Here is a 25,895-nt window from a genome sequence, read left to right as displayed (position 1 = left end):
AAGAAAAGGCTTAAAAATTTCAACTGATAATCATAAAAAGCTTGAAGCTGTCTAAAAAAATCAAACCTTTGGAATATGTCTGTCTCCTGAATCGTGTACGTATTTAAAATGTGTTGAGATAACCTCCTGTATTTTACATTTGTTCATAGTAAAACTCTTTATGTTGTGTCCACAGTAAAAACACGCAGCGCACAGTGAAGCCCTCTGATTATATTCTCTGTCCCAAACAAGTGAGACATGCTGCCCATTTTACAACCCCTCTTGTGTTGCTGGGACATGTGGAGGAGCAGTGCTTTGTGTGAACTGTGGAGAGAACACTGGAGCTTGAGCCGCTTTAGTATTCCTCCTTCATCTCTCCACAGGTAGCAGTCTATTGAGCCCTTTCACCGCTTTAAGTAGATAATAATGAGAAGTCCTTGAACGCCACTGAAGCTCACTGGTCATTTGTAACGGCTTCATGGTTTCCTACACTTTGCCTCGCGAATGCTGAGCTGAGAAGGGAGAGGTAGTGATTGGAAGAAGTAGCTTACTTTTGGAGGCTGGTACAGAATTTTTAAGTAGTTGAGTATTGCAGTGCTATCTGCTTTTGTGTGGTAGAGGACAAACATAGTATATCACAGTATATATTGTAGGGATGCACTGATATTGGTATAATTTTGGCCCAGAATGTCACAGTTCTCTAGTTTTTTTGAATGATAAATACCAGTTGCATAATACATTTGGATCTTTTGTGTAGTGTGTTGTGTTTTAAGGAAGTAAGTGCTATTTTCCTTCCTTACAGTCAAAGTTTCAATACTTGTATAGGAACTGAAAAAGCTGGATCGGTGTAACATATTGCGTATAGTATAGTTATAGTTTCTATCAAAGTATGTTTTATCTTATTTTAATGCCCTTATTTTTGTTTCATCATAGTCCATTATTATTATCCTTAATTGTAAGTTGCACCATGATGCAAAAGCAAGTTCACTGACAATGCCAATGAAACTTATTCTTATTAAAGGTCCTATATTACACACATTTGACTCTCATGAACTTTAAGCCATGTTATAATGCTTATCAAAATCATACCTGGAGTTGTGTTTTGTTTAATTTATACATGTGTCGTAACATCTGACAGGAGGGACCAAAAAGACAGAACTCATGGAAAAGTTTAACAGTGTTTATTTACAGTACAAGTGCAAAAATGACAGTCGGTGAGTCGGGAGCGGGGTGTTTGCCGTGGTCCAGGGACAGAGCGTGAGTAGCAGAGACTGAGATGGGACGGACTGTACTGGTAGAGAACTGAGCAGGTCCAGGGAGCGGGATCTGGTGAGGAGCAAAAGTATCCAGTTTAGCAAAGTGAAAAAGCGAAAAAACATGAACTGAGCCAAGCAGGGAGTATCACAGACATCCGTGGATGGTCCTGGCTCCTCTTATCCTCCCCAGATGCAACTGATTGCAGATTAGCTCCAGGTGTGCATGAGAGGAGGCAAGATCTCCGCCCCAGCTCCAAGCTCAGACACTGGGGGGGGGGGGAGACCAAAGAAAGGCAGGACAGACAGGGATCATGACAACATGTTTAAGTAATCCTTTATCATTAGTCTATCCACATCTCTAAAGCTCAAAATGCTCTGTTCCACTTTGTGATGCCATGAAGCGACATTGTTCAAATTAACGGCCGCCTTTTATAGAGTAGAAAGAAAAATTCAACTCTCTCAACTAGACAAAAAGTTTTTCTGAATGAAGACATGTCACTGCTCATCCAAGCCGCTTCTTCAGTTCAGAATTAAAGAGGTCTTGTATTGAAAGTCCCCTTATCAAAGTTCAACAAATAAGACAGTAGAGGCTGAAGTCTGTGTGTATATTATATCTCTATACTCCAGTACAGAAAGAACTATCGAGCTATTTCTTTTGGTAAATCAATAGGAGATAAGATTTGTTTCTATAATAAAATGATCATCTTGATTTTAAACTGTTTTTCCGAGATACTGTGTCTGTGTGTGTGTTTCTGTGTGATACCTGAGCTCCAGGATGGCACTCAGTTTCAGCCTGTGGGATGGCTACATGGTGTACCACAGACAAACCGATGAGGAGCCAGGCGTAGCAGGGATTTTTCTCTCTTTTTCACATTTTGTAGTATCTTGGACATGGGAATTTTGTTGTTGCAATGCAGTGGGCGCTGGTAGAATGTCCTGTGAGAATCGAAAAGAGAATGGTAACTTCTCGTGATTTTAATAAGACAAAATAGAATAAAATTGAAAATCAATACATGATCATGTCACAGTTGAAATAGCTTCTAACTACCATTGTTTAACTTGATAAAATCTTTTTTCATTCGACCAGGATATGCTGGCCCTTTCTGTTTAGAAATCATATTTATTTATTTCAAGGACAATGCATATTAATGGACATTTCTGTAAATATCTATTCTAAAAATCTATTTTCATCTGTATTCCTGTGACACGTCGGTCTTATAACCAAAAAAGGTTAAAATGTAATGATAGGCAAGACAAAGTGTATTTGTATCGCACAATTCGTACACAACTTAAAGTGCTTTAGAGAATAAGAAAGACATTAAAATCACAATACAAACAAATCAAAACATAAATAATCATCATAAAATTAACATTAAAGTGAAGAGTGCAGAATAAAAACCTTTCAGTCGTATGCACAGCTAAACAGAACCATTTTGAGCCTGGATTTAAACATTGTCAAAGTAGAGGCCTGTCTCACATCTTCAGGAAAACTGTTCCAGGTTTCAGATACATAAAACTGAAATGCTGTTTCAGTTTTATGCCTGTTTAGTCCTGACTCTGGGCACCAGCAGGAGGCTCGTTCATATGGCTCAAACATGAGAGATACTTTGGTGTTAGATCATGGAGAGACTTGTTCACAACCAGAGCTGCTTTAAAGTCTATTCTCTGAGCCACAGGAGCCAGTGCAGAGACCTGACCACAGGACGCATGTTTGAAGTACTTACTGGTTCTAGTCAGGACCCGAGCAGCAGTGTTCTGGATGTAATGTGCCTGTTTTAACGCACATTTAAAGAGGCCAGTGAGCAGGACGTTACAGTACTCTGAAGAGGATAACGCAGTCCTCTCTTGCTGCCCTCTGGTTCTGCTGGACTGGTGTTTCTAATGTTGATAAATTGCCAAGTGCTGGAGATGATAGACCATGAATGACTTTGTAGATAAGGCACAGTCTGGATTTATATTCTAATTTGTCCACACACATTACTGTTAGCCTACAGTCATAACTTACTGCATACATTACAGGAAATACTGGTGGTTTAAGTAATTGAATACTTCATAATGTAGAGCCTTTAAACTCTCCATTTTGTGGTAACTCCTGGTCCCAGTGGAGTATTATCTTATTATGAATTGTGGAAGGAAAATTAATTCTTGCAAAATATAGAAGAATAGTCACTCTTTGATATGCAAATGCCCAGAGACTTCGTCCAAAATGAGAATGTGTTTTCTATACAACTTATGTCTGGGTTTTCCTTTTGTGTTATCAGCAACATGTAATCGCAGACCTTTTCAAAGTTGCTCTGCCATTATACTCTATTGGGTTTTCTAAATTAGCATTTAAATTGAAAAGCAAAACCATAGCAGTTGGCTTTTGGAGAGTTGAGTTTCCATCTTGGCTCTCGACTGCAGCGGCGGCAGTTTGTTCTGTGAAATGAATCACTCCATTCCCTCCGGCTGAGCTGACCGGTGTTAAGAGGGCTCACTTAGAACCAGAATAATGACCATGACTCGGAGCTCGGCCGTCAGGTGCACAAATGTGATGTTAGAGCAGCGGTGGGCAGAACACAGGGAAAGCAGCAAAAGACCATAAGTGAGTGTGATGCATTGATGTTAACCCACAGGTGAATGCTGTCGTTCTGTCCTTGGGCAAGACACTTGGGTAAGCCACCTCGTTCCCAGTGTCTGCGTACGCTGGTGTATGAATGTGTGTGCGAATGGGTGACTAGTTCCTTGATATAAAACACTTTGAGTGCCTGAAGGTAGAAACACGCTGTATAAAAAATGTGACCATTTACCATAAACAAATAGATCAAGAAAGTAATATTTAGAGAAATGTATGAAATACCACTCAAAAAAACAATCTTGGTCTTGGTCTGGTCACTTTTCTTCTGTCATTTACCCTAGTAGTTAATATTAATTTCTGTTCTTTTTGAAAGTTGGCTTAAGAAGGGGTACTTAATGCAAAGCAAGGCAAGGCAAATTTATCTGTATAGCACAATTTGTACACAAAGTAATTCAAAATGGTTTACAGAATAAGACAGACATAAAATCAGAAACATAAATAATCATCATAAAATTGACATTAAAAGAGAAGAGCACAGAATGAAAACCTTTCAGTCGTATGCACAGCTAATCAGAAACAGAAAGTAGAGGCCTGTCTCACATCTTCAGGAAGACTGTTCCAGGTTTTAGCTGCAGAAAATTGAAATGCTGATTCTCCATGTTTAGTACTGACTCTGGGACCAGCAGGAGGCCGGTCCCTGTAGCCCTCAGGGAGCGAGATGGTTCATATGGCACTAACATGTGGGAGATGTACTTTGGTGCTAGGCCATGGACAGACGGGTATGCAAACTGACAAACAAGAAGCCAATGCAGAGACCTGAGCAGCGGACTTACGTGCTCATACTTCCTGGTTCTACTCAGGAATTGAGCAACAGCATTCTGGATGTACAGCAGATGTCTTGATTATGCGGGATAATTTTTATACATTTGGGTTTTTTACTATTTTATTATTTACTAGACTTTCTTACCCATCATTTCAGCTAATCAGCAAGTTATTCCTAATATCAGCTCTTAATGTTTGTGTTTTTCCACTAGATGGCAGTAAGCACACACAGGTTTTTGCACCAGAGAGATACCATGATCTAAACAACTCAGAAGATATTTCAGAAAACAAAATCATAATTGTCCAATTGACCATATCTGAAGTGAAATAAATGCAAAGCTTATAAAGAAATCCAGATTATAGCTGCATGTTGTGAGTGGAATGTTTTGGTGCGCAGGTTTACCACAAATCCTGAGTCCAGAAAAGAATAGTTGTGTATTAAATATATGGAGGAAAAAAATGATGTACAGGCATAGTATTAGTGTCATCTGGTTAGTTTACAGTGCCAGCTCATGTGTGAAAATCTTGTTGGTTTGAAGATATGAGTCAAACTGTCACTGTCGGCTATCACTTGTACAATGTGCCAACTATGTATTAACAACACCTGTAGCTGTTTATGTAATCTGAGCATTTCCACAAGGTGGAACAGAGCATTTTGAGCTTTTTTTTGAGTCACTTTTCTGGTAGGGGGTTGCCACATGCTTCTTTGTTAGTGCTTAGTACAGTATAGCATTAAACTATCTTGAATTTCTTACTGTCATTGTTAATACTCAAACATTTCTTCAAAAACAGTCTTACCGAGACAGCTATGAACTGTAACCTGGCTTGGATGGCGATAGAGAAGTTTAATACAATATTGTGGCGCATTCAGTGAGAAGCTGTAACATCTCTATGGAGACAAGCAGGTGTTTCTTTCTTTGGGGGTTTAATTGAGAGCAGTGTTGTGTTAAAGCAGACCTATTGTGCTTGTGTCTGCTCTATAGTTAGAATCAATGACACCTGTGGGTCATTATGTTAGAATTTACACATTTCCAAATTGCAATATTAATCTAAAACCAATTAATAAAAGAAACAATGCCACTGATTTCCCTGATAGAAAACTGCAGTGCCCAATGTGAGCTGATGTCGGCGTAAACGTTCAATGGATAGCTGCACATCACACAGTCGGGCAGCAGAATTGTTTTTCATTTGCAACACCGATTAAGAAAATGAAACTAAAGAATGAAGTAAGTACAGAGCAGTGGGCGTGTACAGGTGGAGGTGAAAACGGTTTGATCGGCAAAATGGCGCCTTGAAAAGTGATTAAAGATTGCTCAAACATGCACGAGTCACTCCAGATACAACTTCAGATGAGTAAATGGTGAGCTGAAACAACTATAACATGATTCAAATCTCTGAAAAGTCAATTTGGCAGAATAGGTCTGGTTTAAATTCAAATTCTTTCTCCAGACTTTGGTACTGACCGTGCAGCTAACTGAGGCATTTGAGCAGCATAACTGGCGGCGTGTTAGGAGCTGAGATTGACGGCAGACTGACCGGTGTTGTTCATCTAATGTGTGAACAAACAAGAATCGCTCACACATTTTTTCCTTGTTGCCTGCACAGATGAAGACGGTTGACACGGCAACAGTCTTACAATGCATGTCTGTTACACAGCGATCACTCCTATTAGATTAAATGGATTTCATGAAAACCTTTTGTCCAGATGTCATCCATTATGCTGAATGCTCACAGCCTTAAAATTCAACCGTTTACTCTCTAACCCAATTTGGGAGATTTGTGGTAGAATTTTTTTTGTAATTGTGCCAGCAAGTTGTCAGCTGCAGTGGGGTTGAGCGATTTGAAAGAAAAAGGACAACATTTTTCCTCCCACAAATGAGAGTTTTGTGCTTTCAGATGTGATTTAATATTTTCTTATTAAAAACAAATACGTATGGCTTTTATTAATAAGGTTTATACTCTTTTTTTCAGTATCAATGCTTGCTTAAATGAGTATCTTTCTTCGATACTAGTTTTTTACTTTGAAAATGTGTTTAGTTACAGTTAGGCCTGTCATAATAACACATTCTGAAGTGTGAACTATTGCTTTCTTTCTTTCTTTATTCTTTATTTGACAGGGACCATGTACAAATTCATTAATCTTACAAGGAAAAGGTGATTTGCACCAGATTTAGCCACTGCTACCTTCCATCAGCAGTCCCTGAGCAGGTGAACACACATTAAAAAACACATATCAATTAACAATTACAATATACGACTACCGATTTGCCATACATATGTCCCCCCCAGTATGTGCAGGTTTATACAGTGAGCACAGAGCAGCACCAACTAACTAGACTGATGTGGACACGTTTGATTATTTAAAATGAACTTTTTCAAATTTCTACTAAAACTATTAAAATCCACAGACAATTTCAGACTGTCTGGAAGCTGATTCCACTGCCTAATGGTTTGATAAGAAAAAGCCGATTGAGCAAAGGCTGAGGATCTTTTTGGAACTATGCAATTTCGGTTTACGGAGGAACAAGTGAATCGGGTAGTTTGTTCAGAACAAAGAATAGTAAATTTTTTTAATGTAGGTGAAGCTTCATTATTAAGAATTTTGAATAATTTCCTTAGATTTGAATACAAAATTAAATTACTGAAACTGAACATTTTATATTTACTTAAGATGTTACAGTGGTGATAATGGAGGGTTTTTTTATCGAGTGCCTTTACTGCCTGATTATAGGTGGATCTGAGAGATTTTAAAGCGCTCTCATTGGCCTGAGACCAGCAGGAGACACAGTAGGTCAGGTGTGGAATAATCATGGCATTAAAATATGTAAAAGCGGCCTCTACTGTCAGGCTGTTCCTCATGTGTCTAAGGGAAGAGATGTTGTAGCGGATTGAATTGCGTACTTTTTTTATATGCCTTCTGAAAGACAAAGTCTGGTCCAAATGAACCTCCAGATACTTTGTCTCTGTTACAATGTTTAGTTTTAATCCATTAACAAAGATGTTAGGCCTGTCTTTAATTCTATTAGTTTTGAAAAAATACATACCAACTGTTTTATTAATATTTAATGTCAGACATGAAGATTGGAGCCAATTATCGATTTTGTCCATAGCTGAGGATAATGTGGTGGCCACTTTCTGCGCATCCCTTCCATGTACGTAGATGACAGCATCATCTGCATACATGATGATGTCTACATCTTTGTACACGACTGGGAGGTCATTGATATAAAGGCTGAACAACAGGGGCCCCAAAATGGACCCTTGTGGGACCCCTGTTGTGCAGGGCTGCAAAGACGACATTGAATTGTTTACTCTTACACACTGTACCCGATCAGAGAGGTATGATTTTACCCAATGCAATGCATCACTGGAAAGGTGGTACTGAGAGAGCTTGGACAGGAGGACACGGTGGTTTACTGTGTCAAAGGCCTTTTGTAGGTCTAGAAATACAGCCCCCACCGTGCCCCCCTTGTCCAGGCTAGCTCTAATGCTCTCTGTCAGGTAGCAGCAGGCAGCTTCGGTGGAATGATTGCTGCGAAAGCCAAATGCATTGGATGCAAGAGATAATTGTTATTTAGATGCTCTGTTAACTGTTCTTTAATTGCTCTTTCCAGGATTTTGGATACTACAGGTAATATACTAATAGGCCTGTAGTTGTTTACCTCACTTTTACTTCCAGATTTGTGAATTGGTATTATAACTGCTGTTTTGAAAACACTGGGGAACACACTTTCATTAATTGACTTATTTACAATTTGGTTTATAGTTGTTTTGAATGTCTCCTTGTGTTGTGTGATGTAAATATAGATGATAAACCAAACCATAAAACAGAATTATCCCCAAAAAAGAATTCTAAATGTACAAAATTGTAAAAAAAATATGAACAGCAATAAATAAATATCAAAATGCAACACTTAAGTAGTTAGTTTGTGTCTATGAGTCATAGAAGTTCATAATTCAACCATCTACAGCTCAAATCTCATCGTGTTACAGAAAAATAACCAAATATTTCCCACTAGTACAAAGAAAAACGCCATGATGAATATTGATCCCCAAAAAGTATTGTTCCATCTGTTATGTATGAAAGTCCATTAGTATTTATCATGACAGGCCTACTTACAAAATACTGCATTAAAATGTGATTTGTAACATAGACACATGGAGTACTGCATTCTGAACACGTAGAATACTCTTATTTCAAGTTGTATTTAAATTATAGTGTAAAAACATGACATAGGATTAAAAACAGCTTTATGTCTGTTGCACTTTTTGTCACGCATTGTTTTATGTCTAATTAGAGACGATTAAGAGCCATGTTTTCATTTATTCTCACTGATATCATCATAGCAGTTTAAAGTACTGCTACGTATTTCTTTCATTTTAGTAAAGTAACTGCATTCTGAATCCTACAAAGTTCTACCAAGTAACTGTACTGGAATAGGATTACTCAAATTAGTACTGAGAATATGTATTTTTGGTACATGTATTTACTTTCTTCCCAACACTTCAATTAGCTAATGATTAAATTAAAACAGCATTAATTACATAACCCTTCTTATAGTAGCAGCAGTAGACGTATAGCAATATGGCCATTAAATATATTGCTATTAAATATATTCACAAAGTACTTCTAATGTACTGTATAGCGTAGTCCTATAAATTGCATGGTAACAGTTGTACATGTGTTCTAGACGTACAGTACAATAATGCCTCCAGCTTAAACCAGAGCACCACAATACAGAGAGCTGGCAATTACCTTGATCACGGCCCCTCTCTGATTGATACGACATACTGTGTGCTGATGACATGCACAGGCCTGATTATATTCATTAGCATTAGCCAGGGCTTGATTACTCCCCGTGCGAAGTTTGGAGGTGATTGGAGTGCACATGTTGAACAGGAGGACGGAGGTTGCAGAGAAGGTCATGCTCTCATATTACATTGATTTATTGTCAGAAAAACCCACAGTGAAATTTCAAGCAATCACTACAAACGCTGCTTGACTTGCATTTTATTTACCTCAGACCGAGTTGGAAGAAACTGAAAACCCATGGGATGTAAAAAGCTGGCTTCAAAGTCATATTTTTTTAGATAGATATGCAAAATGTATGTATAGCTTGAAGGTGCTTTTATTTTTACAGCCTTAAAAACATTAACTGAACTATTTTATTTTAAATATTTCTCAGCAGTCTAAAATTACTCCTCACTTACCTTATGCTTTCTGAGCATAGACTATATGTAAATGGACATAGCTAACGCACTAGTCGCTGCTTTCCAAATGGGCATTTCCGGCTCCATCGACTCTGGCTCCAATTCACTTTACATTGAAAAATTGTTGCCCCTCTGTCTGTAACTGATGTTGTCAACCATCATGTTGGTCTTAAAATGTTCGTATTCACCTGTTCTACGTGATCCTGACATTTTTATTTCGCTATTGTGTCTGTAAATCCAGATATGAACAGACAAATCAGGTGCCCTCTTTCCCTGAGCTTGCTTTCGCCAGCGTTAGCAACAGATTTTATTGACAATGTTGCTAAGTGCCCGCTCCCTGCTAAACCAGCGGGGGCAGGAAGTCGCGTTACTTTCAACAGCCTCGCTCCAGATTGGCTCTTTGGTTGCTATGATACTTGCGGTTTGAGTTCCAAATATGGAACTCTGCTCCAAATTCGCCGCTATAACTGTTAGCCTCAGTGAGCTCGATTTGACTGAAGCCGAGCTCTGTGAGTGACGTCACACTCACTTAGTCCACTTCTTTATAGAGTCTATGATTCCGAGCATCTTCACTCACCACAATGAGTATATTTGCGCTTTTTACAACTTTTGTCATCACGGTAATGCTAACAACAACTATCATGCTAATGGAGCATTTTATACGTGCAGGTAGGCAGTACACAGTAGACTTATTTTGACCTCAAGAGCTGCTTATATAATACATTTTGCTCTGATATATGGAAAAAAAAAGTTGTTTAAATGATGAGTCCATCATTTAAACCTGATGAGAAGAACTAGTATGTGAAGAAGGTTTTACTTGTATTTTGTCGTCTTCAACATATCCAAAATGGCTGACATGCTCTTGTGTCTGGTGCTATATTTAGACTGTGCACAAACAAACAAAAGTAACTGATAGTGGTCTGAATGAGCTCACAGGGAGTGTCTATGTGAAGATGTGTGTGCAGATGAGTCCAGCTCTGAGAGGGTTTGCTGCTCCAGGGCTTATCTCAAGAGGCAGCTTTTAATTAGAAAACCCATTGTCACTTTGACTTGATAAGCAACACCAGAGGAGGGGGTGGGTGAGCCGGGCCGGGCGATGCTTAAATGATTTTTAATAATTTCTTTGTTTTTTACTTGTTTATGAAATTCAAATGAGCTGTCAGAATAAGCAGGCTGAGACAGTTGTTTTGTTTTAATGTAGTTACGAAATCTTAAAAACTTAAATCTTATAAAACTTTTCTGGGAAGCATTGTTATTGTGCGTGAGCTTGCCTCTCCACAGGTCTGACGTTTGATTTAGCCTGATGAGATCTTCTTCTTTGATGCCTATATGAAACATTCCAGACATTCACTGCTCTCACTTCCCATGTTTGTTCCCCGTTGCCGGTTTTCCACTGTTTTCCATGCTGCAGTTTTGATCTTTTTCAATTACTGTTGGATTACTACTACACAGAGCAAGTACACTTAGCGTTGGCAGTCCCGAATAAGAAAAGTCTAATCAGAATCATCCTAATGAAACGACCAAGTAAAAATAAACCTCCTTTTCCTCCTCCAACTCTGTTTTCATTGAAGCAGCTCTGTACATTGAAGAAACCTTGAAGCTGTTTTTCTCCATCAGATCTCAGGTGTGTTCTTCCCTCCTCCTCTTCCTCCCGTTCCTCTCGTTCTTTGTGGTTGGCTCGTCTTTCCGTGACCTCTCCCTTGTCATCTCTCTCTTAAGGTGTCCTGCTTTATTTGGAGTCCAGGTGACGGAGGGGTCATTTCTGCCCCTGACATTTTACACTCATCAGTCTGCCCACAGCTCCCTTTGTTCCAGACACATTCAATCAGACCCATTATTGCTTTATAAAGCTCGCAAATAGCAAGAAGTCATTTAATTATCAGTAAATGCCATGTTTTGATATTCTGAGTCTATGAAATCCATACTGTAATTAGTGTTGTAAATGATGACGCTGATAAAAAATGGTGCTGTCCCAGGAACCTGCTTTGTCCAAAACAGATTCATAGTAACTCAGTATAAAGGATATTATCATTTTTTTCACTCTTAACTATAGCAATTTAGTATAAACACGATTTGGTACCACTTTAGAGTACAGTTCTTCCTACAGTGCTAACCAGTACTACAAATACTTAGGAACTTCCATTGTAAGTACCAAGGAATTATCTGGGATTTACCACGAAAAGTACCAAGAAATGAATTTGGATTTCCCACTAAAAGTACCAAGGAATTACCACCGGAAGCACTTAACTAATTAGGTAATCAAAATTTAAAGTTCTAAATTAGGCAAAACGCTTTATTATAATGTTATAATGAGAAATCTTGGTTTATTAGTCTGTTTATTTCTCCAAAAGCTCAAAATACCCTGTTCCACCTTGTGATGTCATGCAGTGGTACTTTTCAAGTCAACACCTTTTACCTTCCGTTAGTAAAGATTGGCAATTCCAGGGCTGAAATTACCCAAATCATTCTAGTGAAGTTGTATGGAGTTTACGAACTTAATGGAGCACTTCCTGTATCACCACATGACATCACAAGGTGGAACAGAGTGTTTTCTGTTTGAGAGAAAAACTCAGCCTAAATATGCAGGATTTGTGTGTTAAACGTGTGAATGAAACAAAACACAACTCCAGGTATTTTTGAGATAAAGAAACAACGTTATAACATAGATAATAAAATAGCGTAACATGGGCACTTTAAGAACAAAAATCCAGTCTTGTCCTACACATCTTGTTTACAAAGCTCAACAGTTGTCCTTGTTACTTAATCTTCTGCCATTCATTTATTTTGATTAGATTTTCCATGAGGTTTGTCTTTCCTCCACGTCTCCATCGACCCTCCTCCCCTCTCTCCTCTCCTCTTCTCCACCTCCCCCCGGCCCACTCCCCTTCCTCCTCTCTCCCCTCTCTCCCCTCTCTCCCCTCTCTCCTCGTGGTACTGCTGTCGGTACTGCCTGATCAGACTGAGCAATGCGAGCTTGTTAAGTGGAGTTCAATGGGCTAAGGGGGCTACGCTGTGTGTCTCGGGGCCATGGCTGACGGTTGACCCATTAGAGAAATAATGGACATGAACCTGGAGGGACTGGAGATGATCGCTGTCCTCGTGGTCGTGGTCCTTTTTGTCAAGGTTCTGGAGCAGTTTGGGCTGTTGGAAACGAGCTATTATGGTAAGAGCAGCACTTGTTGATGTTAAGGGAACTTTTAGAGCTGGGTACTTCATATTTTGTGTCTTCGAGATGAGATTAGCCAAGCACAATTGTTTCATACTAACTGCGAATTTCAAGTATTGGGTGGCGAAGTAACTGATACGGCAACAAACTAAATATATCGAAGTAACGCCAAGACTCTTCAGCTGACAAAAGTATACTATTTTTATATTATGCTAATGATTTTACTTCTCCTTTTTGTTTAGTTTTTTAATATTACCTGATAATATACATTTATATATTTGTTTTGGGGAGGAAAAATTGACAATATTCAGGAGTCTAGCACAATACAACAAAGTGATCCAATGACGCATACCAAATACTGAATTATGTTAGCGTTTACGACACCCACATTGTTAATATAAAGTTTATTTATTTCAAATTGCATTACGTTGGATAGGAACGTGTGAAACATCTGTAGTAATTAGATGAGTAGTCTGTAGTAAGTGATGAGCGGGACAGTCTGGTCATGTCTTTACAGAAGCTGTCAAAAGTTTCGACTCCCATATAAATAAACTTTACGTATTAAAATGTACGCAGTAATGTGAAATGACCATAGAGTTTGCCTAATGTTTTTCTCGGTTATTCGTGTCGGAGATATTAATAGCAGCAGAGCCCACTTGAGACTTTGTTCACACATTTCCTCCATAGTGTGAAACTAATATTGAGGAGTTGGTCTTTTCCTGACACCCAACCCACCTGTTATTTAAATGCACTTCTTACTACGCAGACACACAATCTGTTTGCCTTATTGCTAATCCAAGTGCGAAAAACAAATATGTCCCTGTAGAAATAAGCAAAAGCAGTTATGTTATCCGTTTTGCCAACACTTAGCAGCATCACTCCCAGATGTTTATATCATTTTGGTTTGTAACTGATGTAGGCATTTTTCAGACTGAAATTAGCCACATTAGCATAGAAGTCTATTAAAGTGTCTGCTTTGATTTAGCATTGCATGTGGTAATTAAGCATGACGTTAATTAGCAATTGTTTAATGCCAAAATGTTGACGCTGGAGAAGGTGAGATTGATCACCCAAACAGAACTTATATGCAACTTTTAGCTAGTGTTGGTATTTATTACAAAATTATCAATTAACCTGCGCTCATAGAGTGTATATGTAAATGGTCATAGCTAACACAATAGCTACGTGTTCCAAATAGAAAGTGATCATGGGTGCGCTTTCAGTTCCATCGACTGAAATTCACTTTCTACTGAAAACTGTGACCCCTCTTTCTGTAACTGCTGTTGTCAGGCTCATCATGTTGGTCTTAAAATGTTCGTATTAACCCACGCTAACTGATCCTGGTGTTTTCATTTTGCCATTTGCCTGTAAAGCAAGATATGAACATTAATAACAGACAAATCAGGCGCCTTCTTTCCAAATATGTAAATCAGCCCCAAATTGGCCCTTGTATCTGCTGGTGATGAGCTTCATTTGACTGGAGCCAAACACCATGGGTGATGTCGCTCTCACTTAGTCCACTTGTTTATACACTCTATGGCTCTTATTCAGGTAGGGATGCATCAGATAATGATACCAGTATTGGGTATTGGTCTGAAACCAGGTCAATGTGCTGACGATACCAAGAACTGATGCCACTATCAGAGTGCAGCGTCTTAGTCTGACACTCAGTGCTCGCCTCTGTGACCGCAGGTGACCATAAAGAAGCACATTAACTGCTCTGCACATTAAGCTCATCTTTAATCATATGTGTGTGACACCTGGCTAAGTGGCTAACGTGGCTAAGTGGTGCTGGTGATTCTTTACTTGTACATGCATTAGGGTATGTACAAGAGGTATAGCATGTCCATATTGGTCAAAGTGTGGCCGTGGTAAAGTAAGATAACATTCACTGTTATAGAAAAAGTGGCTCTTTAGCAGTGAGCACAGAGCAGCCGGTTGGCTCATAGACAATATAATAAATATTAAATGTACTTCTCTTAATTATATTAGAATTATACCTAACTACAGTGGTCTTATTATAAATTTTAAAAAGCCCCTCAAGTAAGTATTCCATTGAAAAGGCTATATTACAATGAAATTATATAATGAAATAATGAATTGGATAATAAGGATATTCAAACATAAATAATGAAATAATGAATTAGATTCATCACTGTAATAAAACCTAATAAAAATAATGTCTGTTATCAGAATTGGTACTCTGTATCAGCAAGTACTCAAAAGTAGTCGTACTCATACTCGATTTGGAAAAAGTGGTATCGGTGCATGTCTACATTGAGGGCCCATAATAACTGGCCAGAGTTGCATTAGGAAGGGCATCTGGCATAAAACCACATCAATATGAATCACTACACAGGGCCAATTTGGAAGTAGATCACTGCCCTCTGAAAAATAGCTCCAAAAGAACTGGTAGTTTATTCACTTTTGATACAACAGATTGAACTGTTATTTTTAGGGGGAACAGCCTGATTGCTTGTACAGTTTGCTTAAATTTGAGATGCTTGAAAATGTGCTGCTTGTTGCTCCCACTTGATGCCGTCGGTTAAAAATAGATTTTTCGACACAGCCAGACGCAAATGGCTGTTTTGATTGTGTATGTGTGTGTTTGGTGTGTGTTTGGTGTGTGTGTGTATGTGTGAGTGAGGTGTCATGACACTGAGAAACTGTGGTGAGCCTACAGTGAGTACAGCGAGATACGACGGTCTGTAACCAGCGTGTTTGATAAGGCTCTTTGGGCAAATGATTTCACCACAGGAGGAGGCTAATCCTTGGTTTTGTACAAATCGTAGCTGTGATGGAAATACAGGCCTGTTGAGCCAGTCTTTTTTGATGTTTTAAAAGTAGTGGAATAAATTACAGGAATACGTGCTACCTCTGCCAAATGTTTGTTGTGAAATTCTCTTGTTTGTTGCCATAAAGTTGGTTGGACTTAAATCTTTAAAAGGCCCAGATTACGCTATTTTTGATCTATGTTATAATGTTGTTTCCTTATCAAAAACATACCTGCAGTTGTGTTTTGTTTTATTCACACATGTTTAAACCCTGCATATTTAGGCGGAGTTCTTCAATTAACAGTAAACACTTTAACCCACTTTATTATGTCATCATGTGGTAATACAGGAAGTGTTTTTAAACTTCATACACCTTCATTAGAACCATTTGGATAATTTCAGTCCTGGAATTGCCAATCTCGACGGAACGAAAGGTAAAAGGTCGCTGTTAATTTGAGAAGTACTGCTTCATGACATCACAAGGTGGAACAGGGCACAGATATAGACAGACTAATAATAAAGAGTTGCTCAAACATGTGTGAATGAAACAAAACACGATTCCAGGTATGTTTTTGATGAGGTAACAACATTATAACATGGCTTAAAGCTACAAGAGTAAATTTTCCTCAGAGATTATATTGTGAAAGTTGCAGTTTGTGAAATGCCATGTAATAATAATTCAGCATTTTAATTTTTCAACAACCTGGAAGTAAACGCCTAAGTAGTGCTCTGATTGGCGATAATAGATCAGCTGTCCACCGATCTGAAGGTTGGTGGTTCAAATCCCAGACAAATCGACATAAACGAGACACTTAACCCACCTCGCCCCCTCTGTCTGCGTACACTGGTGTGTGAATGTGTGAGTGCTTCCTTAATGTAAAACGTTTTGACTTAAGTGGAAAAGTGCTATATAAAAACGTCACTTTGCTATTTGAAAAAAAGCAGTTCTGTGCCAAAAATGAATGCATGGAGCAACAGATTTTAGTTTTTTGCTAGGGATATTATGCAGTATGGAATTTAAAAAATCTCTTATCTCCATGGAGACAAGCAGACGCCACCAGGCTATGTTATGAGTCAGATCGGTTCAGGTGACACCATTCATGCAAAGAATGTATGTTTGGCAAGGTATTAAGTACTCATAATAATAATAATAATAATACATTTTATTCAAGAGCGCCTTTCAAAACTCCCAAGGACACTGTACAGTTAGACAAGTACAAGTTAAAAACATCAAAACTGATGAAAAAACACACAAATACAGAACTGTTATGTGGTGTAGGATTGTTCAAAAGAAGTTCAAAGCCGTACACTACCAGGCAAAGTAATAACTTCTCATTGGAGACAAGCAGGTAGCCAAGTTTTTGCAGCGTAATGTAAATATATGTTGTAAATAGTTACCATTTTAAGCATGAAACGACAGCTCAACCTATTTTTCATTTTTCCAGAATCACATTTCATTGCTGTACAGAGCAATCATGTATGCTATGTTGGAAGTCTCTAGCCCAGTAACATTATGATTTATAAAGAGATTTATAAACCAAGAAATCCGGTTTAATGTATGAATATAAGCCACAATGTACTTTATAAATATTTATGCAAAATTGGCACCAAAACTGAGATGTGTATCTGAGGGAGCGCCTGTGGCAAAGTAGAGAATTACCCATTGAACACGACTGTATTTAAATCCTGCTCACTGACGAGGCCCATTCATTTATTAATGTAGAATATGCATCTGAAAGGAGGATAAGGATCTGCTGAATCTTATATGGTATATATGTCGATGTGACATTTAACAGATGTGCCAGCAGAGGGAGCCAGAGCACAAACTCAGACTCACTGCACAAAAGAGGCACATCAATAAGAAGTCACAAATGAGTAAGACATTATTATCAGTCAGACTAATTATTGTGTTATGCAAAACAGACGATCATTAAACCAGTTAGTTCCTACTTCTTCTTTTTTTAATTGACAAATGACACAAATGACTATTTCTTTGTTTGATTGTCTAACCGTCTGTTGGTTAAATTAACAGCTTTGTGAAGCCCTATGATGCGACTGCTGTTGTGATTTGGGGCTCTACAAGGCTTTTGATAATTTGCAATGCACCTAAAAAATATTGTAAAAATATAGCAGAAACACATTTGTCTTTCACTGCAAAGCGGATAAGGTGTCTTAACCAATACCACAACAGCCAAACAGCTGTACACTAATCAATTTCCAGTTAGAATTTGCTTAATATCTGAATTAAACCACACTATTTTCACCACGTGGTCATCAGTCAGTGATTCGAACACAGAGATGATTTACTTGCTCAAGTGTTATTTATTCATGTGGCCTCTAATTCAAAATAAAAAAATAAATCATAATCTGAATGCACATGTTTCTAAGAAGGTTGCAATATTTATCAAGCACAAAAAACAAGGTCATTTGTATCTAGAAAACAAGCACCAGCGTCAAACTTCATGGTAAAAAGTCAATAGATCTCTTTTCAGATATTTAATTTTTTGTAGTGTTTATGAAAAATGAAAAACATTTTTGCCATTTTCAAATTACTCAAAGCAAGTTGGTTTATAGTTGGAATGCACTGGTATCGTCTTTGCAAGAGCAAAGACGGTCAGTAAATGTGACTTTACCTTAAATCTGTGGTTACCAAAATGGGGTCTGGGGAAGATATTTGTTTATTTTTATTGATATTAGTCTTAAGCCCAAGGGCATTCCCTAATTCTAGTGTAAAAGTTTTTTAGAGGGGTCCTGTGTGATCTTCGTATCGTATTGTACCAAAGTTCTCCCAAACCTAAAGTAACTGAAGTGTTCAGCATTTGCCAATGAATCATAGAGAAGTGTCAAAAGTATCAAAAATCAGATACTAATCGATGCGAAAACCAATATCAAAACTAGATACTGTACTCATTTGAGCAGGTATCGACACTGCAGAAATATGTGACAAAAACAGAACAAATTTTGAGCTTTCCTGAACAGTTTTAGTATGACATTGAGCTTTATGAGAACAAATAGAAGACCTCATGCTAAGATAAAGAACATACTATCATTTTGTGTATGAAAATTACATTATATTATTAAAAAGCAGCATTTTTTGTCATTCATTGTGGTATCGTAATCGGTATTGACTATTGGGTGAATTCCCTAGTATCGAAATCGAGTTTAAAATTTTAGTATGTAACTTGTAACATGCTTTCTTTGTGTGACGACTCCGGTTAAGTAGGAATCCTATTCATTTCAATGGAGAATTTGGGAAACATTTTACAACTAAAATCTGATATAAAAAAGGTTCATTTGTGTGATCGACAGGTTAACACTGCACTGATTCTCTGGAAGACTTTAAAACTGCTTTATAGTGCCATATAGAACTTATTCGCTGTCAAGATCAGCAGCTGCAAAAAAATACAACCCTAATGACAATGGTAACGCCCACGACAACTTCTGGTATAGGTGAATAAGTGAAAACAACAACGCTCCAGAAGAGATCGTCAGGGAGAAGTAGTTTTTTTCTGCACATTCTGGTGATTATCTTAGTTGCCGATTATCACGATTATATAGAAAGATTATTGACCACCTTTCTGATCACGATATCCCATCCCTACTCCTAATAAACTCATCATCCGAGAAGTATCACTCAGTTTTAACTTGCCATCCATCCATTTTCTTCTGCTTATATGAGGCTGGGTCTAAGCAGGGACTCCCAGACGTCCCTCACCCCAGACACCTCCTCCAGCTCCTCCGCTTTATCTGTGTAATGTTAATCAAAGCAGAACTTATCAATATAACGTCTCATATTTGACGTATTACTTCTTCTCCGCCTGAGAGAGCGAGTGAGGTAATGTTCACAAAGACTGGAATCTGAAGACTATATCTTTCGGTCTTTTCTCAGCAGTGCTAACATTGATTTAAAGCTTAACCGCACCTTATCACATGTAATACCTCTAAGCTGCACCGTGTTTGCCGTAATAAATCGTCCCACAGCTCTGCCTTTGCGCAAACATAATCGCTAACATTTGTGCGCTCTCTTTCAGGCCTTTTCATAACCGTGTTCACAATTCCACTCACAAATAACCACATTATCGATTTGTTCTCCCAACTTTCTGAGCTTCATCATATTTCATGGTTTGGACAGTGGCTCCAGTCGTGTTCGTTACCCAGTCTGCTGTTTTATACCCCCCCTCCTATTTCTTTTTTATTGTCTCGACTAATGCATATTCTCCATTGACCCCTCGCACTCCTCTTGGCGGTGACTGGCACTTTGCGGCCGCCAGAAAACCCACATTGTAAATCATTGGTCTTCGTCGCGTTGTGCTCCCTGGGCTAAATGCGTCTGTCAGGAGGAGGTGACAGTGCCAATGTCCCCGATATATGTGATGTGAAGGAGGTCAATGTTATCAGCTCCCGCACACTGTTCCGAAGCTTTATCCCACTGTCCATTTACAGACACTGACTGGGACTCGTTCCATGTTACACTTTGGCTAATCCACAGAGTTTAAATGTCCTGTATTACGTAAAAAATTAATTCTTTTGAGCTTTTAGCCGCGTTATAACGTTGTCACCTCCTCAAAAACATACCTGGAGTTGTGTTTTGTTTTAATCACACATGTTTGAGTAGCACTTTATTATCATGTACATCTCCAAAGCTCAAAATGCTCTGTTCCACCTTGTGACGTCATCAAGTGATAGTTTTCAAGTTGACAGCGATCTTTTACCTTTAGTTCAGTAGAGACCTCACAATTCCAAATCTGAAATCATCCAAATGATTATAGTAAAGATGTATGAAGTTTAAAAAGACCGTGGAGCACTTCCTGTATTAACACATGACATCACAAGGTGGAACAGAGTGTTTTCTTTGTGAGAGAAGAACAAAATATGCCGGATTTGTGTGTCAAACATATGAGAATGGATCAAAACACAACTTCAGGTCTGTTTTTTTGATGAAGATCATTATAACATAGATCAGAAAACAGCGTAATGTGAACCCTTTAACTGAAGAATTGATGGTGAGATTGGGACTGTGGGCAGATAAAATAAAAGTACAACAGATAACATAGATGCAGTATTTTGACTAGAATCAATTGGGAAAGCTTAACAGTGTTGCAGTCGATGTCAGTGATATATATTTTGTAACTCTATTTGGGTCCAAAGCTCCTTGTTAAAACCTGATAAGAAGCTAAACAAAACTTGGCCTGGTTAGAACTTGGATGGGAGACCGACCACAGGGAATATCAGGTGCTACAGTGGGACGCCAGTGGAAAAATTTGTTGTTGTGAGTGTTGGGCAGATTGGCCTTTCCGACAGCCTTACTTCTATTAGCCTACCCCAGAACACCAACTTCGTACTTCAACTTGGTATCTTTTAGTACAATGAAAACTGTGCCAAAATTGTCCATTGTCTTGTAACCTCAAATTATTTAAGTTTAGATACAAGCAACTACAACTAAAAAGTAAGACGTTAACCTTACCCTCAAACTTAACACACCCATACATACACCGAAGCTAAACATATTCCAGTCCTTTCTTGAGAAAAGATTGTGTCGTTCTATAGAATTAACTTCTCTAGTTTGCAAAAAAAAAAAATGATATCGCACTTTTCTACCCTTAAGGCACTCAAAACACTTTACATGAAGGAACCACTCACCCATTCACACTCACATTCATACACCATTGGGCACAGATATTATGTGCAAATAGTGACATTAGAAACCAGCAGTAATAGTAGTGATTGCATGTGAATGAAACACACACAACTCCAGGTATATTTTTGATGAAGTAACAGTATTATAACATGGCTTAAAGCTCCCAAGAGTCAGTTTTGCTTAATATAAAGTCACTTACAAGCCAGCAGTAATAGTAGTGATTTATGACTTCCAGATCGCACCACTGTTCTAATTACTACAACGAAAGTGTGCCAGTGTTCATTCCATTTGAATCCATGCAGTAGTCTAATATAATTCACAAAACTTAAGCTGGTAGAGACAAAACATCCCATGTGGCATCAGACCCAGCGGGAGAAAGCTGCATGCTCCTGGATACATAGTTGCTACTAATGTAGGTGCTTTAGGGTCAGAATTGGTATTAACATAAACATATTTTTGCACCTGGCATAGCGGGACTTGCGTCCTGTGGTAATCCATGGCTGATTGCTCACAACACTTCTCCGAGGGCTGCCCTGGTTCACAGCTCATAATTGCCTTCCCTTCACGCACGGCGCTTCAGTAAATATGACAGGCCCATTTGAAAGTGCCCAGGCAAACATAACCCAAACAATAATGGGGCGCTTTGCATGCCTGAGCAAATGGCTGCAGGTGTCCCCCTAATTATGTGAGCCACTGCCCGGAGCTGATCTGTAAACAGGAAGACTGTCGCATCCCACTTTGATTGATGATACTTCAGTCCTTCCCAACCCCTTGTTCTACGCTTTGAGATAATGCCGGGCAAGTATTTAATAGGGTTCTGCACTTTGAAGATGTTTGAGGTAAGTTGGTACAAATCCAGAGGTTGTTGCTTTAAATTACTTTTGCGCCTGGAGTGGGTAATTGTGTTTTATCAGCAGCTATTGTGATCCTAATAGGGCCGAAAGTGGTACAAAACACATTATAATGACAGCCATTTTATCTCTATGCATGCACAAATTAGTTTTCTTTAAGGTGGACTTTATAATTATTAAGGTGGAGGGACTGATACCTGCTTGTCTCCATGGGGATGTTTTGCTTTGGCGTTGCCTGGAATGTTCCACAGCATGGCAACTTCAACTTATCTTGCATTTATCAGAATACGGGTTTTATTGTCAAAAACGTGGAGAAAGTGTAGGTAGCGGACTCCAGAAAAGTTGAACTAATCATCCTTACTTTTTTGCCAAGAGTTACTCCCTCATCCACCCAAGTAATCACAACCCAAAGCATAATTTGTAACCCAAGTCTGGAAAAATGATAAATCGTCACGGTCACATTTTTATATAGCGCTTTTCCACCTTCAAGGCACTCAAAGTACTTTACATCAAGAAACCACTCACCCATTCACGCACACGTTCATACACCAGGGTACGCAGACAATGGGGGCGAGACGGGTTAAGTGGCTTGTCCAAGGACACAACGATATTCATCTTTGGAAGCTGGGATTGCGCCACTCAACCAGTGATGTTTATGTTGAGAGTGGGAGTCCAGCAACAAAACCGCTCTACCAACTGAGCCACTGTTGCAGCAAAAGGCCAGCTACGTCAACCTCCATACAGAAATAAGAAGTAATATTGAAGGAACTTGCTCAAAATCATGTTGGACTGATTGTTAATCTCTGAAGGTCAGGCAAAGTCGGGTAGTAGTTTGGAATACAGTGTATGTAATCTTTCTCTTGATCCGTGTCTAAAGGTCTACAGAGGCAGATGAACAATAAGGCGACAGGTTTGTCACTCAGCCTTATCCTTATCCTGTTCATAGATAAGGGATTTACAGGGCGGCGCAGTGACACCCCCGACCTGGGAGCAGCGTGACATTTCAGACAGCCAGCAGGGCCCACAAAGACGAAACCACAGCTTTTTTGTAAAGATATGGCAGCATGTTTGGATCTGTCGTCTGTTTTGTGTCTTCTTCAAAGCGTACCGTAATCTTTTAGCTAAAGTAAAAAGGTCATAGTGGAAAAAAGACTAGAAAGGGAAGTAATCTGTGTAAGTCATGAAACATTCAGTTTCTTATCAGATGTATCTTATTTGCATTGTTTATGTGCTTGTTGAATAAAAGCCTTTTCCTTAAGAGTGCGTTGTTCCTCAGAGTTTATCGTTCTGGTCTAAGTAGCTGTTTTGTTGAGTAATGTGGGCGACAGTACCTCAGTTGGCGTAGGTTCGAATCCTGCTCTCGACATAAACATTATCGGTAGAACGGTCTGATCCAGTGACCCACAGTTTGACGGTGCGATTCCAGCTCCTACAGATGAATGCTGTTATTGTGTCCTTACGCAAAAACAATTAACCCACCTCGCCCCCCAGTGTCTGCGCACATAGATGTACGAATGTGGGTGTAAATATTTCAGTGATTCCTCTTTCAGTTCCTTGAAGGTGGAAAAGCGCTATATAAAAACGTGGCCATGACCATTTACCATATTCTCTTCTCCTCTTATAGAAGTTGTTATACTGTTTCTTATATCTTTGCGATTCTTTCACACAATATATTACCCTCTATCTAGCTATTCCTAACAGTTTTATTTATAAATTGTTGCCAAGCTGCTTATTTAGCTTGGGTGTTATGCTAAGCCACTGCACATTGGCTGTAGAACTCCTTTTTGGATGGAACTCATAACTCACAAATCCCTCCGCTTCCCAGAAAAAAACAGCATTTATTCACTCAACCAGCTGTGTAGAGTGGAGCCAGGTAACAGTGTCTTACTCACAAGCATAACACAGTATATTTTTATGATTTTCAAATGAAATAAAGGAAATTGGAAGCAGTGACTGGATATCACTGAGGGATTTTCAAAACAATCTTTCCAAGAAATGGCTCAGTTCTGGGAATTGTTTAAATGTCTGTCAGATTGTCGCTGTGACTTTCCTTCCCCCATTTTCTCCCTCCATTTGAAACGCATTTTGTAATTTTAATCTCGCGAAGAAAATAGCCCTGTCAGATCAGTAAGGCAGACGAGGTACGCGACTGTCAACGAACGCCACAGTCTAAGTGAGATTGTTGGGAATTTGTCTAATGGTAAAAGATGTGTATGTAATATTTACCTGTCAACATGGTGATTCGATCATATTTAGAGGCGTATTCCATCGGCATCTGCATCTCCTCCTCGTTTATCCCGGCTCCCTCCATAATTTATTGCTTGGTTAGCCGATGTCCATAGGTAGAAAAGTGTGCAATTGGACCTATCATTTCTGCTTTTTTCTCATTCAAATTAAGTAATTACTAAACCTGATTCAAATATTTGTTAATTATGACTTAAGTCTTCCATCGCTGCTTTATTAAGGTTAATTAAAGCTCCAACATGTAACTTTTAGCCAAAAAAATATGTTTCTTTGTGTGTTTATTGCACTGAAAAGCTGCATCCTGACTGTGAGCAGGCTTGCATCTCACAAACCTAACTCTCGTATAATACTAGCTCGTTTCCATGGAAATGCTGTTCCCTTGGCTATAATGTTCCACAGTATAAAACTACCTATCTCCATGGTGAATGTTTCAAAGTATGCTTATAACTTTCTATTCATTCATCCATTGAATCATGCTGGTGACATTTTAGAAAAAAGTTAAGTGTTGCTTTAAGGCACATGTGTCAAACTCAAGGCCCGGGGGCCAAATGCGGCCCGCCACATCATTTTATGTGTCCCGCAACAAGGTAAAATAAAACGCATGACTGTCTTAAAATGTCAGTTTATCAGGAGATACGCAGTTACACAGTCATATTTTTTATATCTATGCAAATTTGAGGGTGAAATTGAGTTTGACATCCCTGCTTTAAGGTGTAGTATTATAAAGTGTTACCTGTATATTTAGAATTGAATTTCGGCAATCCTGTAGCTGACCACAGTCCCCCTTTTGTACCACTAAATCCACCGCTCTCCGCTCTTCCCTCTTTCCATAGTTTGATCATTCTGGATGTTTTATTAACCATCACTATGCAGAGAGCTGTTCCGTGCTGCAGGCTGTCTGTCCCTCTTCTCAGCCTATGGGGGTTTACTTGGCATAGAGCAAAGCAGAGTGCCCCTATTGGCCGTGTGGCTGCTCCTTTAATGATCGTGTGATGGGACAGGGCGGCATTGATGTAGAGCCAGTAGCGCACACTTGTTGGCAGCGCTGTTCAGAAGTCACCACCGCCTACGTCTGACAGCTCGGATCAGGAGGCCCAAGCCACACGCTCAGCAGGCAGTTCACATCACCGGACATGATATTTGAAATCACCGATAAAACATTCATTATTTCATTTGAATTTTTCATTTCATAGGGTTGTCACAGTACTCAAATGTCAAACTCGATTTTGACTCGATACTCAATACCCATTCCTACTGCGACGATGATTAAAAAAAAACACAATTTCTTTAGACAATAGAATGTGACACATGTGACTCTTTAAAGCCTCCAGTGCGGCTCTTTGCACTTTGATAGAAAAAAAAAGTGTGTATACATTATTTATTAAGTTTGTATTTGA

At 38.9% G+C, this 25,895-nt stretch overlaps 1 protein-coding gene across 2 annotated transcripts in view; it reads left to right on the top strand.

Moving 5' to 3' along the window:
* kcnip4a (potassium voltage-gated channel interacting protein 4a) overlaps nt 1–25,895 on the top strand; it is an 87,433-nt gene that overhangs the window by 6,426 nt on the left and 55,112 nt on the right. Inside the window, exon 1 of one of the 2 annotated variants that reach the window (XM_055228974.1) lies at nt 12,889–12,988. The exons of the other annotated variant lie outside the window; for it this stretch is intronic. Within the exon in view, the coding sequence (XP_055084949.1) occupies nt 12,889–12,988 (100 nt within the window). Of the gene's footprint in view, nt 1–12,888; nt 12,989–25,895 lie in introns of those variants that run through there. 2 annotated transcript variants of the gene reach the window in all.

Source organism: Periophthalmus magnuspinnatus, chromosome 18, assembly GCF_009829125.3.
Source record: "Periophthalmus magnuspinnatus isolate fPerMag1 chromosome 18, fPerMag1.2.pri, whole genome shotgun sequence".
Lineage (NCBI taxonomy): Eukaryota > Metazoa > Chordata > Actinopteri > Gobiiformes > Gobiidae > Periophthalmus > Periophthalmus magnuspinnatus.
This window is presented reverse-complemented; position numbering and strand designations above follow the sequence as displayed.